Here is a 20,181-nt window from a genome sequence, read left to right as displayed (position 1 = left end):
AAGATTAAGGAACTGCCAAACTCTTCTGAACCTCCTTTTTGGTACCGAGAATCGAACTCAGGACCTCACGCTTGTACTGCTGAGGCAGGAGCTTGTGCTGCTGAGCTAAACCCTCAGGCCCTGAACCTTTCTGAGAAAGGAAGGGTGTTGCTAGTGCTGGTGCTGGTAGGGAAATGTTTTAATGTCTCACTCATGTTCACACCCATCATTATTTAGGAGGCCTTGTATGTGAAACTAGTTCATTAAGTTATAGTTACAAACAAAATTATCTATCTTCTGCTCTTGTAACAAGGAAAAGGATCTGTGTTAAATTTCAATGCATATTACCAGTTAGATTTTCTTGTCTTTTTTGTTATGTGTATACGTTTGTTCCTTTATTAACCACTAAGCATCAAAGTAAGGATGAATTAACAAATTTACTGTCATATATACCTGTAAGTAACTCCTCAGCACAGTCTAGACAATGGAAAGTCTTAAATAGCTCCCTCAGGGCCATGTTGGAACTTAGGACACTGGGAAACCAAGCAAGCACCTCCCCTCCCTGGTAAGTGGCTGCGGCGTGCCAGCTTATGGCCTCTCTAGGGGGAGAACCACCAGTCTCTTCTGAGATCCACACCATGTTGGAACTTACAAGGCTGGGAAACCAAGCAACCAGCCTGCCTCCCTGCTAAGTAATAGTGAACCTACTGGTGCACGGCCTAGAGTCAAACATCCCACTTTCCCTATCCCCCTTCTCCTGTCCCCGTTAACAAATGGGCACCAGAAATCTGAGCATCTTCTGGGAGGCTGACCATAGCGAGTAAGGGGGATTTCCTTCTACCATCTCTTTGAAGGCAAATATTTTTATTACTGTTTTGCTTTATTCTGATTAATAGTACTGCTCTATTCAGTAATCTGTTTTGATAAGTTCTATAATGTTCTGTATTTCATTTTATTTTAATATACATGACTAAAAGAACAACTATTGTAAAGATACGAAATATACTGTGATACCTATTAATGTTATCCCGGTAACCTGCTGTGAAGTTCACTTTGATTTTATTCAATCTTAGTTGGCTTTTTCTGTCTTGTTCTGTTGTATTTTACTACTTTCAAAATAAAATTTAAAAAAAAAAAGGCTCCCTCAGATTTCAGGTTTTGTAGAAATCTGATTTCAGATTTTGCAGAAATTTTTATTTTGGTCTGTAAATGTCAAATCTATTTTAAAAGTGTGATTTTGGTTTGTATACACTGAATGATGGTAGCTAAAACTAAGAGGGTTTATTTGACTCGACTACCTGTTTTAAAGCTATACAAGAGATTTGATTTTACCATTTTCCATAAAAGTCCATTTTTGATATAAGGAAACAGTTTAAGCTACCAAATGCTTCATACCTAATGTACTAAAAATAAGTTTACATACAAAAGATCTTTATAAATCAAAGTTCTCTATAGATGAAATGGATTATACTATCAACTCATTGACAAACTGCAACTATATTAAAATGATACTTCAGGCAGAGTATGGAGTTTAAGAAGCTTTAGTGTATACTGTGTTCATGGATTAAAGATCTCTCAAAGATCTCTCTTTGGGTTTTTATTCAAATCATTTAAATTACACTGTAAAAAGAACTACTTACAGTAAGAATGAACGCAATTTTATCACCTGGTACTGGTATTGAACATAGGGCCTTCCTTGTACACGACTAGGCAAACACTCTCCCACTGAGCTACTTTTAATACATCAAAATCAGGCCACTAGAACTAGAGGATATCAATGACAAAAAGAGAAGGGAGATGCATCTCTGTCAGGTGTCAGAATGGTTAGGTTACTAGAAACTGTAATAGAAATGTAAACTTCATAGGATCCCACATTCAGGCATTCACCAAAACAAGTGTGCTGGGAGCATGTATGTATGTTTGTGGAAGTGGGTGGAGGCAATGTGGTAGCAGATTGGTGAGGGTGGCTCTGACATTCATGCAAAGGGGAAGTACGTAGTGAACAAATCCTGCAACAGAATAGTAAGAGATAAGGCAGGAAAAAAACAGGTTAAAAGGAGGGGCAGGTTACACAGGGCTTTCTAGGTCTATGAACTTTGGACTGAACTGAGTTAATGAGGAAGTGCTATAAGTTTTAAACAGAGGGTGACATAATTTATTCATATTTTAATAGGATCACTGCTGCTGTGTTTAAAAAATGGAGATTTAGGGGGCCAATGTTAGCAGAAGGGAAACCTTACAGGAAGCTCTTGAAGTAACTGAGATGAAAGACAATAGTGACTTGTAACAGCACTGAGTAGTATCCAATTCTAGATACATTTTGAAGACAACAGGATTTCTCGATGCAGAATTGAGGAAGACTCCCAAGTCAGAATATTGCAATAGGTACCAGTGGAGATAGGAAAGCTGTGTAGAAAATTTTAGAGTTCAGTTTTGGTTGTGCTGAGTTTAAGCTATCTCTTAAACATCTAAATGGATATATTCTGATTGATGGGCTTTGAAATTTTATTGTAGCTTTTTTTTCTTTTTCTGTTTGAATAAAATGGATTTTTAAAAAAACATCTAAGTGGGGATACTGACAACAGCTGGAGTTCTGGAGAGAAAGATATAGCATAGAGACATAAATTTGGCAACAGTGACCAGAGATGACATTTAAAGCTGTGAGACTGGCAGAAGTGACTAGCACAGTGAGGGTAGAGTGACAAGGACTAAGCGGGGCTCTGGGCTCTGACATTTTCCTAACATCCTCCTCTTCCGGAACCTATAAAGACAACTATGTATGAATATTCACGAGATGGGAGGCAACCCAAGAAGTGTGGTGTCTTGGAAAATGAGAAAGTGTACCAAGGAAGGAGTCACCACTGATGTTAAGCGTCAGAGACAAGACAAGTGAAACAAGAGTCTATCAAGTCACTGATATAACTTCTCAGAGGTCACTGGTGACCCTGACAGAAGCAGTTTTAATGAACAGTGTAAGCGTAAACAGGATGGAGGGGATTTGAGAGAGAAAGAAGGAATGAAAGATAACAAGGGACAGACAGAAGTTCCAAGACACAAGTTCACTGCAAAGAGAATAAGGTATTTTGGAGTAGTGGTAGCAGGGAAAGCGACATTGAAAGGAAGATTTTTAACAGTTATTTGAGGACATGTTTTGTGTGCTGATGAAAGCGATCCAGTAGAGAACCAAAACTGATAGCAAGAGGGGAAAACTGCTGAAATGATGCCCCTGAGTGAGAGAGGGAGAAAGTTCTGGTGGAGAACACAACTTTAGGCAGAAACAAAGATAACTGAGCTATGGTGCCCAGAATGAAGACAGATGTGGTGGTGACAGGTGGCACATTTAGGGGTGGCCTTCAATAGAGGTTCTCTTAGTGCTTTAATTTTCTTGATTAAAAAAATATTTCAAGGGTTGGGAATTTAGTTCAGTGGCACATATGGCTGCCTGGAAAACATGAAGTCATGAGTTTGACCCCTGGTACCAACCAAAAAAAAAAACCCAAAAAGACTCGGAAAGAAAATATTTCAGCCAACTCTTAACATGCAACACAAAAAACCAAAAACTACTGGTCTGCAATAACTGTCTTACCTGCTTACACAGAACCAGGTCGTGTAGCCACTGAGTTATTTGCTAGCCATACAACACGTACAAGTTTAACCAATAAAAATACGTAACAAACAGGAACGTGTGATAAAAGATAATCAGATAAAGAAATTTGAAAAAAAAAAAAAGAAGTAAGGGCCTGGGGATTTAGCTCAGTGGCATAAGCACCTGCCTTGCAAGCAGGCGGTCGTGAGTTCGATCCCTGGTACGGATAAAAAGAGAAGAAAAGGAAAAAAAAAAACTTGAAAAAAGATAATCAGATACATTATGTTCTGTTTGAAGCCTCCTTTATAATGTCGATAAATCACATACTTCACATTGTAGATTAAGAACATTCACCATTAGAATTTTTCCTCTAGGAAGGAAGAGTATTCTAAAACTTTACATCTAAAAGTGAAATGCATTTTTCAAGGAAACCCTGACTTTGCTTATATAGAGAAATGTGAGTGTTCAAAAGTACTTACCAACAGTGGTTACAGGAGGCTGAGAAGGGTACTGGGAGCTTGTTGTGGCAGGGTATGGACCACCAGGTGGGTAAGGACACCCTGGGTAACCACTAAAGAACAAAAACCAGTAAATGTTATGAAAAGCTAACACTAAATGCTTTTTGTTTGTTTTTGAGACAGGTTCTCAGTATGTAGACCAGGCTGGTCTTGAACACACACTGTAGCCTGGGGTGACATCAAACTTGTGATTCTTCTGCCTCTATCTCCCAAGTGCTGAGTATTTTTAAGAACCCCACTAGGAAAATTAATTTGACATATTATCTTACCAGGTAATGACTTTACAGTTTCTGAGTAAAAGGTGTTTATTCAAGTAACATTCTATGGAAATTCCATTAATGACACTAGTTTTAAAGTAAATGGTCAAATGCTCTTGTGTGGCCCTTATTATCTAAAGGTCACTTTCACAGCAGCAAAAAATAGTCAATTTATTTCTTAGGCCAAAATTCCAACAGTAACTAGTTGGCTTGGTGGTGCATGGCTATAATCTGAGAACTCTTGGGAAGCTGAGGCAAGAGAATCCCAAGTTCAAGCATCATCTGGGCAACTCAGTGACTTAGCAAGACCCTATCTCAAAATAAAAAATAAAACATCATTACAGTACAGTATTCTTAACAAATGATCATCTTTCTATATTGAACACTAAGTATGAGTTCTACATACATCTGAATGATGGTCCTAAACTCCTAACACATTAATATTTTTATTTTTCTTCCTCAATCTTTAAAACTTTTTTTTTTTTTGGTACCGGGGATCGAACTCATGACCTTGCGCTTACCGGGCAGCTTATGCCACTGAACTAAACTCCCAGCCCTCTTTAAACATTCTTAATTCCCTCAGTTTTCCTTTATAGGACATGATTTTCAGATCTAACCTCTTTACTCTGAATGTGCACTAGTTTGTCAGTGTTTCCCTTGTAGAGGACAAATTAAGCATGATTACTATCAGATAATTGGGCACTAAATTTTGATTATCCCTGTTTTGGCTACAATAATCAGGTGTATGACATCTGCAATTCAGGAAGCCCTGTACCAGTCCATTATAATTACTGGTTTAAAAGAGCCAGCTCAGAGCTACGGAGCAAGAGCTCTTTCTAGTTCACTGTCAATAATCTTTATTCAGCAGGGACTCAGAGATTCTATTTGTGCTCATACTTTGTAATTTGTCTGCACCAAAAATTCTGCATATGACTTGTTGAAGGTTCAATGTGATCACAGTACTGTATTTACCAGTGTAAAGCAAAATCAAAGTGGAAAAAATTAAGTATTTTTGTTCCTAGTAGATACATTCTGCAGACTACTGAATAGTACTTTTGTTTCTAGTTTCTTTAGTAATCTGTGTTACAAAGGAAACAATGTCAGTCTTATTGAAATAAACTTTCTTTTTTCTGATATTTCTCCCATTTTGCATACTTTCTCAAAGATAATCTGTGATATTACTGAATGTTTTAGTAACTTGGTACAAAACTCTTCTAGTTCTATAGATACTAACTTTAGAGAACTCCCAGGCTCTTTCCTTAGTTTGCTCAATTTTCCCTTCATGAATATTCTCCATATTTAGAGTTAATACATATTCTTGAAAAATACTGTTTTCTATCTTTGTAGATTATTAAACAATTTGCCCTAGGAAGCACATCTTTTTTAAGATTTTCAAGTCCTTTTCAAGTGTTTTTAAATGTAAATTTTTCCAACACTCAGCTTCCTTTTCTTTATGTACTCATTCAAAATTTACTGTTTAAGGGGCTGGGGATTTAGCTCAGCGGCATAAGCGCCTGCCTTGCAAGCAGGCAGTCGTGAGTTCGATCCCTGGTACTGATAAAAACCAAAAAGACAAAAAAAAAATTACTGTTTATTATATTCCAGGCACCCTTTGTAAACACTTGATGTTGGAGTTAAGATACAAGACACCAATCTATCTCTGCCTGAGATGCTAACAGTCAAATAAGGCAAGAGCCCTGTAAACAATCCTGACACAAGGAAAAAAGAAATGAATGTCAAATAAATTCCAGAAAATTAGACAGTGGGAAACCAGTGCTAACTAAAGATGAAAGGAGGGCCAGGAGATCTACAGTATCTGTGAAAGCTGTACCTCCCTCGATTCTCCTGCTTATAATGCTGTATCTGCAGCATGAGAATTCCTGATTCTTTTGTTATAAACTGTTATGGCTCTTTCTCCTCCACTTACCTGTAAATATCTAATGTTCCTCTTTAATCTCTCACCTCCAAACCAGATTTACGTAAAGCTGTACTGAACACAGCAATTACCGTTTTCTAACTTTTCTTTTATCAGAAACTGTTTTCTATAATCTTAATGCATGCTTGCTAGAGCAGATGCCAAAACTGGAAGACCCAGTTTTCTTTTTTTAAATAGTACTGGTGATCAAACCCAAAGATGCTCTACTACTGAGCTTCATCCCCAGCATGTTAATTTTTTTTTAGTTTTAGTTTTGAGACAGAGTCTCACTGAGTTGCTCAAGCTGGGATCAAACCTGTGATCCTCCTGCCTCAACTTCCTCAGCGCTGGGATTACAGGTGTGTGCAACTATGGCTGTCTGGAAGGTGTCCTTGATACAACATTTAGCTTCCTTGTGTACATGCTGCAGGTTCTAAACAGAACCTTCAAAAACTAAGAGTTAGAAGAAACCACAGAGATCCTCTATATGAAGAATCTGGTTGAGTCAATTATTTATTAATTCTTTAGAACAAAAGCAGAGGAAAAAGGTTCTGAGGCTGTTCTGCCAAGACCATTTACATACAAAAAGATGCAAGTAATAATTTAAATAGTTACCATAACTTGGTAATATGTTATGTTTTGAGATTTCCGGGGAAAAAAATTAAATCTCTGAAAAACAGTTCCTTCAAATAGAAATTTCTTACAAGTAACCTCAAAGGACTTTTTATGGTTATGTAAGACAACAAATATAATTTACATTTTTGTCAGTAGTGTCATTTTTCTCTATAAGTTTCTTTTAAATTACTGTTCAGAAGTTTATTTCCTTATTATGCCTCCAACAACTATTCCCTTGGAGTCCAAGTTACTTTTTTTTTTTTAAATTATCAACTGTTATTTATAAAGGCTTTGGTCAGAATCCCATTTCTAGAACTTAATCAGGAAATGTGAGGTTTCAAGAAGTCTAAAACTTATATCCTATGCATTATACTACAGGAATCTTCTGGTGTCTGCTTAACTATCTGAAGTCATGAATGCTTACTGATTTATAAAGCTGGTCCCTGAAATTAAGAAAAACCAAGAAATGATACATGTTTAGTAACTTCAACTTTCAAGATCCTAAATGTTACATGTTTGCTAAATACATTTATCTATGACAAGTGTTCAGGAAATCTGACTGCATTTATCTATGTGAAGTTTCATATTTGCTTATATAAAGCTAATCTAGAAATCTCATTTAGGGATCAGTTTTACATTTTAAGTAACAAAGACTACCTTTGGGAAGTACTCCTGAATCACCAGGGGAGCAAGTACACATTTAAAACACAAGTTAATATTTTCTCCTTGACTTTTTCTAGCGTTATTCATAAACTGATTTCACTATTAATTTCATTTATCTATGTTATGTTCCTGTCAAGTGGCTAACAAAAGTTGATAATTAATGTAGTCTATGAACTAAATGAAAAAATAATATCCCAGGACATGTCTGATCTAATCATATTAACCATTAATTGTTTTTCTGTAGTTTATACAAAAAAAATTTTTTTAAAGAACATTAAGATATTCTCTTCCCTGGATGAATTCAGTGCATTTTGTGTTCCATTAATCATTCAACTTGTACACTAGATACATAGTTTGTGAAAGTCTGGAAACTAGCAAGGACTTCTAAGGTCCAAAATCAATTAGAATCCTTAGGGGCTGGGGATTTAGCTCAGCAGCATAACTGCCTGCCTTGCAAGTGCACAGTCATGAGTTTAATCCCTGGTACAAAAAAAAAAGAATCATGGTCCTTACCAGTCTACCCTTTTTCTCTAAATAAAATGCAGCTCCATTTCTTAAGACAAAAAAAAAACTCCAAAACTATATACCCATGTCACAAAACGCTTCCAAGTTTTATCTTGTATGGAACACAACTAAACTGATTTTAACACTTTTGTTGGTGAATATTATTTTTATTTAAAAATCCAACAGAATTTCATATACATTTACGCAAAGCATAATCTTTCGTTACCTGGGATTGGGAGGGTATCCAGATGGGTATGCAGAAATTCCACTGGGCATGCCTGGCATGTAGGAGGCTAAAAACAATTTTAACATTTTAAAGTAATACACACAGTCTTGAATATGAAGGATATCACATCAGATATACATCAGTGTCAAATAGCAAAATTTCATACAGAGAATCCAAATCCCAGCTTCAAAACAAAACAAACATCCCATCTGTATTTTTTTTTTTTTACTTCAAGAATAATTTTCAGGTCGTTAAACATGAGTTACAATACTCATGAAAACTCAAACAAGAAATAACTGGCAAACAGGTCAACTTGGTCAGCTCGATTAGCTCTTTAGGAGCTATAATTTAAGACAAGAGGTAATTCAATTTATAATTTTTTTTCTTTAATGTGGTAATCAAGTCTACTTTCTTCGTTTATTTTATTTTTGCTTTTTGAGACAGGGTCTTGCTGTGTAGTCCAGGCTGGCCTTGAACTTATGGCAATCTTCCTGCCTCAGCCTTGCACCACCACACCTGACTCAATTTATAATTTAGAAGAAAGTAATTTTGGCCTCATTTGGTCCAAGATCAGTTTCTTAGAAAGTGACCTCTATATTATATATAAGAAATTACTTGATTTTTTTTTTTTTTTTTTTTTTTGAAGTCTGGTGTTGACCAGTGAGCACAGCTAGTTTTTATGTTGGCTTGTTTGAGAACTTTAAGACTTCAACTTACTACAAGAAGTACAACTCATTTTTTTTTTTTTTTTTTTTTTTTTGTCTTTTTCATTTTTACCGGTACCGGGGATCAAACTCACAACTGCCTGCTTGTAAGGCAGACACTTACGCCACTGAGCTAAATCCCCACAGCTCAAAATTAAATCCCGTACAGCTCAAAATTTACGTTCATGTTTATCTAGCTTGATTAAAAACAAAAGCTTGGGAATACTAGGGACCAACATTAAAGTCATACCATTTTACAAGAATGCTTTACATATTATCTTTCAATAATAACACAGAACTAAGGTCAGTGATGCCAAGAGTCTTAATCATCACAGAAGGAAAATAAAAGGTAATTTTGGTCATAAGTGGCAATGGCATGTGCAGAGAATTAATTTTTTTCTTAGTGAAACTTCTCTCATTGAATACAATGATGAATTAGCTTTTAAACTGATAAATATTTTAGTGTCTTCTGTGTGATAAGATGGGGAAGAGGGATGAGGAGGGAAGAAGAAAGACTCCCTGGCCTGAAGTTGCCTGCAGTTTCATGGGGGAGATAAAACAATCAAAGACCAAGCGACACTCACTACAGTAGGGGTGTATCCCATGTCCACTGGGCCACAGAAGTGCAGAGTGCTGCATACAGGATCTTTTAGGAAGGGAGCCAGTCTCTCTGGGGAGCTGGGAATGGCAGGGCACGCTGTCCCCGCCTGTGACAAGCCTTCCCTACAGCTGCTGATCAGTGTTAACAGTCATATTGCTAGGATGAATAACAGTGAGCAATTTTCCTTTCCTAACATCCTAAAAAGCTAATAATTTCACCAAAGTTTTAAAGTCTCAACTCTGGGAAACAAGAAGTACCATTTGGATCCACAGCTGGCAGCAAGCAGACAGCAGAGTGAAGTGATAGTGGCACCAGCTTCAAATGGAGCACTAATGTACTTTATGTAAGGGGGAAGGTCTGGTGACTACGTGAGAATGTTACATGATGTACACGAGGCCTTGACTTACAAACATCTGGGTCACAGGCTTTCACAGATATGAATGGACCTCACATTACAAATATTCCTAGACAGCAACCAATCTAGGAGGTGGATCATGTCTGCTGGACACTGTCACAGTCGTGCTGCTGCATGTTTACTGTGCAGTGCTCAATCAGAACCAGGAGGTCCAAAGCAGAGGAAATGCAGAGGTGATGTGGAGGGACTGGTAGGAAGTGCAGGGCAGTAACCATGCAAACAGAAGTGACAATGATATTGAACTGAGTTTATTTACAGTTGCACTATACTATACCACCATTCTAAGGTAACGGTAAAAATAGCAATCGTTTATACTATTTTTGTGTGTTTGGGTTTTTTATGCTTTTGTGTCCAAAGTGTGTAAGACTCATGCACAAATTCAATTTACAAACACACTCCTACAAAAGAAGTTGGATTCTTATTGTACTTAACTATGATTCATAACTACTGCTCAGTAAATGTTAATTATTGTCAAACAGGAGCTTTTACTGTAATAGTCAGCTGATTGACTGACTCACTGATTTATTTATTCATGTTTTAATAGTCATGCTAGGCTGTCCAGGCTGGCCCTGCACTCTGGGTCTCAAGAGATCCTCCTGCCTCAGCCTCCCAAGTACCTGGGAACATAGAAACATGCCACTACTAACAATGTTTATTAATGTTACTTGTACCTAGCTCATTAGTCATCTTAAAAGAAATTTTAAAATGTTCTGAGATGATAATAAGTATATAATTTCTCAACTGTAATACTGAAGTATATGTTCAAATTTCTTGTCTATTCATTTGTAGATCTACATGTATGTGTGTGTCTAGGGGTGGAATTCAGACTTCTGTTTCTTTAGGGTGCCTAACAATATGTTGCCAAAATGTATTAAAGCTGGCCTGGATGGGCAATTATGTGACTTATTACAGTGAGTATAAAAACTTCAATAGACACCATACTGTGGTCTGTTTTCCAATGTCAATGTAAAACTCAAAGGGGGAAAAAACTCTTGTTAGGAGACTACCAAGCTTTATGAAAAGCTTAACTTTGTCTTAAGTAGCCATGGACTATGTTTTGAGCAGATAACAAAGAGTGGTAAAACTTGAAAATATAATACTTGACATCTCAAACTCCAGCAAGCAATATTCTCCTCTCTTGGGCACCAGAGACACAGTGCTTAATAAGACAAAAACAATTTCTGATCCAAAAGAATCACTGATATCTTTAATGAGAGAGAGAGTAAGCCTAAAACCAATCTGATTCTGGAAGTTGGGGAAAGAGCTCAAAAAGTTCTTTCTGTTAGATTGCCATTTGCTTGAAACTCAAGAAGGTCCTCAGGAAAGAATGGATTAAGAACAGGGTGATTTTCAGCGCTGAAAAAAAGAAAGCTCATATAATCTACTTTAAAAAACAAGTAAGTTCAGTTAACTACACTCAAATTTATTTTTAAAAAATCACAGCTGAAGAGACAATAAAATCAATACAGTTTCAGTAAAGTCAAATCAATCAAGTACAGCCAACTCCAAAATTATTCAGGGTAATTTTAAAGTATCAGTAAGGTTTTGTTTGTTTGTTTTTAAAGATAATAGAGGTAATACTTAACAATCGAGGAGAATTGGTTACCATCTCCCCTATTGCACAAGATAAAATCATGAGTTGGCTGTACTAAAGAGAAGAAAGCTGAAACTAGATGCCCAATTCTGTATACCTGGAGTAGCCAGATGTGAATGACTGGTTGACCTCATACTTAGTTCTTACCCACAACACTAATCTGCAGTTGCAAAGTGAAAGGTGAGGTCAGACTACATTTTAAATTATATCCACTTTCAAGAGGATCACATAAGGCTATTCCACGGCATGCATTATTTCAAAAATTCTAGCTCTATTCCAGCACTTTCTCCTCCATTTTGGAATCCAGCACACACATACTTAGACTTCTACCCACAAATGGGAGCCCAAACTCCAGCTTCGATAGGAATCTGTACATGCAGATGTGGGGCCTCAGAATACTTCCAAAAACTCCATTAGTTTGACAAGCTAAAAGGCAAAGTTACCAAAATTTTAGAAGGCCGTTGACTTTTGTTCAAGTTTTACAATCAGATTTCTATTTTACTTACTATTTGGTGGCCCTGTTGCCTGGTATGGTGGGTAGGATGCTGAGACAGTAGGACGAGAGAAGACAGGAGGTTCATCTCCGAACACTACAATCATGACCTGAATAAGCCCCAGCAAGTCTGACTGAGGCTAAAAAGCAAAACAAACTCTTGTCAACTGTAGAACCATTTTCTAGTGAAAAGGAAGTCTGGCCATTTCTCATCAACTTTCAATCAATTTGACAATTTTCTTTGTAGAACTCCAATCATGAAAGTACCATTACAATTAATTTATTGTAATAAAGTCTGTGGTTTTCAATAGTTATCTGTGTATCTGTGGCAAGGTTCCTGCTTCAGGTGTACAAGAAGGGCATCAGGTAAAACAGTATATTACAAAATTCTTCATCTGATTTTCCACAAAGCCAAGCAAAATCTACCTGATTTTCAAAGGACAAGTATGTTAATATAAACTCAAGGATGGATATAAACCCAGTCACAATATTACTTATGGCTTTAAAAAATAAACAGCTGGGTGTGCTGGCCCAGGCCTGTAATCCCAGCACTCAGGAGGCTGAGGCAGGAGGATGGCTGCAAGTTCCAGGCCAGCCTGGGTTTCAAAGTGAACTCAAGGACCCTCTGAACTGTATACTGAGACTGTATCAAAAAGACAAAAAAATTAAAAAAAAAAAAAAAAAACAACAGAATTATCTTGGAAACACGTGTTAATTTCTATTAAGGATAGTGTTATGAATTAAAATTATAGATAGACTAGCTTAGAGAATGCTGGATTACCATTCAAAAGATAGAAATTGTTGAAGGATCTCTCCTTCCAGTAGCAGTTATAGACCAGGTACCTATTTTGACATATAGGTTGCTGAATTTTTTCTCTTAAATATTTATTACCACCAATTTAAAACATGCTATATTAGGTAAAATTGTTGAAACTGGCTTATGATGGTTCTGTTTTCACTTATTTTCTGTAGACCTCATCCTAACTACTTCTTCGATGAACTCATCAGTTTCTGAAGGGCACTAATCATTTTACTCAGCTAACCATCTTCACAACCTCTTTCACTTTCTGATGTAAGAGTTAGTAGCAGTTTATAATTGCCAACAAGAACCAAACTCATCATATTTGTTCAATTTTGACCCATCTTGTGGATGATGATGATAAATAATACTTCTCAAAGCTTCCTGCAAAAATGTGCTCATTCTCACTATTCTAATACCTTTACTTATTTTTCTCCTGTGTTTATTTGTGCATGTAAGTGCTGAGCCCGGGGACAGGGAGTTATGATGTTTTTGTTTCTTTGTTCCTTCTGGTTCTTTCTCGGTGCACTTTTTGTTAGGCTTGTGTACCTGGGGTGCTCTTCCAAAGACATGTTTTTCAGTGAGGCCCACAAAGAGCCTCCTTGGATTCTTTCTTCTTGGTAAGCATCTGAATTCCAACAGCCTTCTTGACCAGAAGCTACTCAGAATTTAGCTTTTTCAGAGGCTTTCTGCTGAGCTTTTTTAGCATCTTGTATCTGAAGCTTCGGAATTTAGTATGTGTCTCAAGGGAGGAAACTAAGAGGATTGGACTCAGTTCTCTGGCCCCCTTTTCCTCCAAATCTGGGATGCTAAAGTTCTGGATACCTTGGTAAGGAGGACAGCATCAGTCATTTTAAGTGCTCAAAATGCTGCCAGCTTCTCAGCCTCTTAGCTAAAGTCCTCTATCCAGATTCTCAGGCTCTCAACTTGTACCAAGAGTCAGTAAACAGCATGATGTTAGCTCGTCTCCTGACAGTTCCCTTCCTATAGAATCCTACCCTTCAAATCTTTTTTTGGTACTGGGAATCAAACTCAGGACCTTATGCTTGCCAGACAGGTGCTCAAGCTACTGAGCTACATCCCCAGCCCAACCCTTCAAGTCTTAATTGCCTCAACAGCTTTTCAGAGCATCCCAACTCTTGTTTGGTTGTTTGTGTTCTACTTGGCTTTTCTAGGTATTCTGGCAGGATCACTGGTTTGCTGGTTAGACCATCAGAAGCAGTAATGGAAGTTCCCAACTATTATTCTTGACAGGACTGCTCTGAATAATAATACCTAAGTTCCACAAATACATTCTACCAGCATATTTTTAAATTCAAAAAATTTTTTCTTTTTTTTTTTGTCTTTTTCTTTTTTATCGGTACTAGGGATCGAACTCATGACTGCACACTTGCAAGGCAGGCGTTTATGCCACTGAGCTAAATCCCCAGCCCCTTTGAATTCATTTTCTATAATATAAACACAGTCTATTTTTAAACCTGATCAAATAAAATAATATTTTATAAATCTGAAAGCTTTATACAAATAAAAATGCATTGCTCTTAAGAGTTTTTAACATCTGCTCAAGCTCAGTGTTTAGTCCATTATCTGAACTTGTCTAGTCTTCCTGGAATCATACTGTTACTTAGAAAGCAGATGTTAGTAAGCAAAACATAAAATACAGTGAATTCACAGAATCCTATGAATACTTACATGTTTCCATTCATGCAGGTAAGGGAGATATATTTTCCCATTTGCATCAACATGCTTTCCTGTTTTAATAGTCATTGAACTAGTAGGCTTAACAAAACAGATAGGGGGGTTATACGGGTATGTGTCCAGCAGCCACAGGCATATTGGAATATTATATGTATTACCTGAGAGAGAAAGAGAAATTTCAGGTGCTCTATGTTTACTATTTTTCAATTGTACCTTAATAGATAGGATGAAAAAGCTACAATTACAAGACATATACATACACATAAAACCACAAATATTTTCTTTCAAAATTCTATTTAAGATCAGTTTCTCAAAATTTTCAGTTCATAAAACACACCATCAGGATGAAGGAACCAACTGATCACTACTTTGTCAGTATCAGCCTGCTGCTATAAAACAATCTTCAAGAATAGGCCAGCCAATCTCTTCTTTGCTACGTGACTGTAACCATTTCAGTTACTAAGGCTTGGTGAGAAGGGAAATGGAAGAACAAACAGAAATTAAGGCACTATAACAGAAAGAGATACAGAAAACAGACTTGAAATTCTCTTGCCAAAAGCCAGATTATAAAATACAATCCAACAGTCAAACAAATGCTAACTGGTGTCATCAGCTTCACCAATATATAGGCATTTTCAGTGTTAATTATTCAGTCAATGATATCATCCCTTTCTCCTTGTTTTAAGAAACAGAAATCTGGCTCAGCTGAGACACTTGACTATACATAGTTAAGACGAAATAGTGAAGTTTTTCCTTCTCAAAGGATCCAACAGTTAATATATTAAACACAAATCATAGTTTTTTTCTTTTTATGCTCAAAGTCCCAAGAAACCATTTGAGTCACTTTAACAAATTTAGATGCAGATCAGACAGTTGAGAGACTTTGGATTTATTTTTTTAATCCCAAATTACTTGTACACTGAACAATAAGGAAAAGCTCCAACAGGATAAGCTAATATGGGATCCCCAACCCACAGGTCCATGGCATGTCAGGAACCAGGCTGTGCAGCAGGTGGCAAGCCCCGGAGAAGCCAGTGAAGCTTTGCCTGCACTCACAGTTCTGCTGGCGTTGGCATTACTGACCGAGTTCCGCTGTCACACACAGCAGCACCCAGCAACACTGGATACGCACAGGACCTTGAACCCTATTGTGCGCTGCACATGTAAGGTATCTAGGTCCATTCATGATCCACTCTGTTGGGGACCACGAGTTATAAACTGAGTTTAAGGGTTGTCCACACTTGTTCTTGTCATGCCCTTGAGCCAGATTGGAATGGAGACATGGCTCGCTCTTTTCTAGTCACAGCTCTAAGTCTAAAGGCTGATGATTGTGGTGGCACTCACAGAGCAAGGTAAGACCTGCCAGAGATGACAGGCATCTGGGGAAACTGCAGCCTCCTCCCCAACTCCAGTCCTGACCCTGTCCTTGTCCTTTGGAGAATGCTTTGTTGTTCTTACCAACCCACCTTAGTCACCATTACTATTCCCAGACACACGCCACTGCCCTTCACCCACTGTCCATGACAATGAGTAAATACCAAAAATCTGGGTGCCAACTGGCCTTTTGTTCCTGTGAACAACTGGTCACCCCAGATTCCTGCCCACACCTTTATTGCTTTTTTCTTTTATCTTTTTGAGACAGGGTCTCACTATTCAGTTCAGGATGGCCTTGAACTCACTTTGTAGCCCAGGCTGATTTCACATTTGCAACAATCCTCCCACGTCAGCTCCCTAGAATGCCGGGATTAAAGGTGTGCACTACCAATCTGGCTCCTATTTCATTTCTGCTTTCTTCCCACCATGCCCCATATCTCCAAGAGATTTGGAACTCACTGCAGGGGTCCCTGATAACTGGCACCATGCAGGGGTCACAAATACCTGTCATGAAACTCTGTCATGAAACCGGTCCCCAGAGTGGCTGCACTAATATATAAAACTTAAGTCTATTTCCACCATCCAGAATTCTCTGCTTTGTAACAATGAAGACTTTTCCAGAACAATTAGGCCTGTAAACTTGTGCCATGTAAAGAATGGCAGAGGGAGCCTGGGGATGTAGATCAGTGGTAAAGCACACACCCAGCATGCATAAGGCTGTGTTCAATCCCCAGTATTGAATTTAAAAAAAAAAAAAAGAGGGATAGTGGTTTGGTTTAGATTAAAATTTATACTCTCACCGCATCTCACATACCTAATAACCCACTCCCTAGCTTAGACTTTATTCTCTTAGAAAAGCACAGCAGCAAGGTTAGTAATCCTGATTTCACTCGCCTTCCCTAAGGTCATCCTACAGGCTTGATGTGACACCAAGAGGCTCAGTCACATGTTCCTTCTGCCTGGAAGAAGCATCTGTTAAATAGCAGTAAGCTCAGATGCCACCACCCGTATGACCCTCCCATGTAGTTTGGTTCTCTTCTGTCATCTCACAGCATCTTTACATTTTACTATTCTGCACCCATTGTAGAGTAGCATAAATACCTATTTATTCCCTGTTGTTCCCACTACTGTGAACTGTCCCAGAAATGTTACACACTTCATTCTCTTTTGCATCTAGTGTCCCATCCCCACTGCCTCATGTATAGCAGGTACTACATGAAATCAATGGTGAGTTCTGGGGACACAGGTGTCAGATCAGTTCTAACATTCTGATTCTAGGAGACATTAAGTCCTGCCAGTACAACCAAGCACATATGTATTTTTATCTCTTGGCAAGAAAATTTTTAAAAGCTGAAAATGTGAGGTGCTGCTACCAAATAAAGTTCAATTAGAACAGAAGTTAAACCCTCTTTATCATAATGAAAGCCATGAGTAACCAGATACAAGTTCCTTCTAACTCTTTGGCAACATATCATGTCATCAAACATGGCTATAGTGAAAACATAAAAAATGTAACACGGTTACCTCTGTAAGGCACAGGAATCGTTCCAGTGAGGTTCATTAGTTCCCTAGAACTGCCATCATTAAAAACTGAAAGGAGAGAACAAAGATTTAAGCATGAGCATTTTTAAGTTTTTTGATTCATGAACATTTCTGTAGAGACTCTCTACCTTACTCAAAATTCATTTTTAAAAGGGGCTAACTTGTTAATGTATCATCCATTCTGTTCAATAACAAAAGGTCCTTTGTTCATTCACTGAATGGAATCAGCTCTTCAACCAGTAAAGAAAAAATACTTTGAATTACTTGAGGAAATGAATGTGAGGCCAAGTATAGTGGTACACACCTCTAACCCCAAGCATGTGGGAGGCCGAAGCAGGAAGATCACTGTGAGTCTGAGATAAGCCTGGGCTACCAAGTGAGATCAAGGCCAGCCTGAACTGCACAGTGAAACCCTGCTTCAAACACACACACACACACACACACACACACACACACACACACACACACAGGATGTGAGTGCTACAGCTGCAATCTTTAACATGCTTTTAAAACTATTAACAAATCACCATCAGGGCTGGGTGTGTAGCTCACTGTTAGAATACCTGTGTTTGGCCATGGTATGATTCCCTGAACCATAACAAAAACCCCATTGAATGTCACCATCCTACCTGTTAACCTAGTGTCACTATGTTTAGCAATCCCCCAGCACTTATCCCTACTACTACCCTCAATCTCAACCAAGTATTAAAACACAGTATTAAAGATTTTAAAAAGTTCACACAGTTAATAAATACAGACAGCTTCTTTCAGCATGTATTTCTCATATGATCTGCATCTTTCTACCATTAACTGATTAATCAGGACACAAAATGTGTTATGTAAACCACTATAATTTTAATCATAAATGAACATCATACCACATTAGGAAAATGCTATACTGCACAATACAAATACACATAACTATACTGTTAATCTCAGGTTTTGTTTGGTTTGGTTTGGTTTTTTTGAGACAGGGTTTTTTTATAGTCCAGGCTGATCTTGAACTCACTGTGTAGTTCAGGCAGGCCTCAAACTCTCATGATGATCCTCCTGCCTCAGCCTCCTAAGTGCTGGTATTATAGGCCTATACCACCTCCCTGGAGAAATCAGTTCTTTTACTTACTGCTGACAACTGCAAAACATGTTGCAACTTATTCTGTTTTTGTGGGGGGGTTATTCTGATTTTTTGGGTACTGGGGATTGAACTCATGACCTGGCACTTGCAAGGCAGGCAAATGTGCCACTGAGCTAAACTACTAGCCTGATTTTGTGTATTTTAAAGTAAAAGAAAAACATCATTTAAATTTAGGGCTTTATTTACTCTGAAAGTATTTTGATAATAATGGTTTACATTTGGTCTGCCCATATGAAGCTATTGTTTGATCAATGTATTTAGTCTTTTAGTATGCAGTAAAAACTATACACTCACAATAAAGTCTAGCCTCAATCATTTTCTCCACACTGAGGGCATTTCAGTCTTAAAATGACTAACTTTAATTTTGGTAATATGAGCATTTTTGCAGATCAAAAATGGGCAGTCTATATACAGAAATAAGGGAGACTGGAAGAAGGGGCAGCTGTGCCCTAGGTGTGGAAGAGGACTTCTACCTCTCGTCTCTCTCTGCAACTCGGAAGAGACAGAACTGATTGCCCCTCAGCCTCAGTGGCACACCCCTCTGCACCTCAGCCTACTATTTTCAAAGCCTAGGGCTGAGTAGAATTCAGAATTTCTCAGCTAGTTCCCTGCCTGCAAAGCCAAGGGCTTCATTAATTGATATGAGGCAGCACAGGTTTTCTCTTGGCTCTGGTATGCTAACTGTTTTCAAGGATTTAGGGTTGAAGAGATTGTGTTAGGACTCAATGGGGACAGAAAATAATGTATGTTTTTTAAAAAAGAAAAACTCCAGGTGCTGTCACCTTTGACATAAACCCTAAAAGTAAAGACAAATTCAGTTTACCTGCTATACAGAATTAAATACCAAACTGAAAAATATGCATCTATAAAACGTAAGGGACAGCTGAAAGTATAGTTTTGCAAAATGTGTTACTGAGAATATAGAGAAATGCTATGGGGGGAGAAAAAAGGAAGGACCAGTAGTTAAGTAACTTTAGGATACACTGTACAATGTATTCTTGTTCCTCCTTAGCATATGAAATGTTCTGAGAAATCCTTCACAGTGAAAAGCATTTAACTTTTTTCTAAGAGATGAGAGTCTTGCTTTGTTGCCCAGGTCAGACTTGGAATTCCTGGACTCAAGTGATCCTTCCTGCTTCAGCTTCCTGCATAGCTGGGAATATATGCATATGCCACTGTACCTGGCTGAAACCCACTTGATTTTATTTAACTGACGACTGCTCAAACTTTTTGACAGAAATCTCCCTTTAATCCTCGCTCTGTAATATCTATAGCCTTCTCCCTGCAACATTCTTCAGTTACCACTTTGGGAAATGATGGACTATAAACTACCTTTAAAATTCCCTCCTGTAGCCTCGGAGGGTAACTCAGTGATAAATGCTTGCCCTCCCTCAGCACAGCAACACACACACACACACACATACACACACACGCACATGTGCTCACACACAAACTGCCTTATGGTCAGGTCCCAGTTACTCAGGAAGCTGAGGCAAAAGGATCACAAATCCAAGGCCAGCCTGGGCAATATAGCAAGACTGTCTCAAAATAAAAAGGGCTTGC

General features: G+C 37.9%; 1 protein-coding gene across 2 annotated transcripts in view; it reads right to left on the bottom strand.

Annotated features, from left to right (window-relative positions):
* Positions 1–20,181, bottom strand: part of Tsg101 (tumor susceptibility 101) — a 42,100-nt gene that overhangs the window by 15,048 nt on the left and 6,871 nt on the right. The window contains exons 3-8 of one of the 2 annotated variants that reach the window (XM_063256818.1): positions 17,466–17,531; positions 14,562–14,725; positions 12,084–12,210; positions 11,896–12,003; positions 8,264–8,330; positions 4,045–4,136 (exon numbers count right to left, since the gene is read on the bottom strand). In XM_063256818.1, the coding sequence (XP_063112888.1) occupies positions 4,045–4,136; positions 8,264–8,330; positions 11,896–12,003; positions 12,084–12,210; positions 14,562–14,725; positions 17,466–17,531 (624 nt within the window). The remainder of the gene's footprint in view (positions 1–4,044; positions 4,137–8,263; positions 8,331–11,895; positions 12,004–12,083; positions 12,211–14,561; positions 14,726–17,465; positions 17,532–20,181) is intronic. The other variant, XM_003461217.5, reaches the window with a different exon arrangement.

This window comes from Cavia porcellus, unplaced genomic scaffold (assembly GCF_034190915.1).
Source record: "Cavia porcellus strain 051 isolate PalLab524CR breed Dunkin Hartley unplaced genomic scaffold, mCavPor4.1 scaffold_9, whole genome shotgun sequence".
Taxonomy (NCBI): Eukaryota; Metazoa; Chordata; class Mammalia; order Rodentia; family Caviidae; genus Cavia; species Cavia porcellus.
The sequence above is the reverse complement of the archived record's forward strand: the minus strand, read 5'-3'. Positions and strand labels throughout refer to the sequence as shown.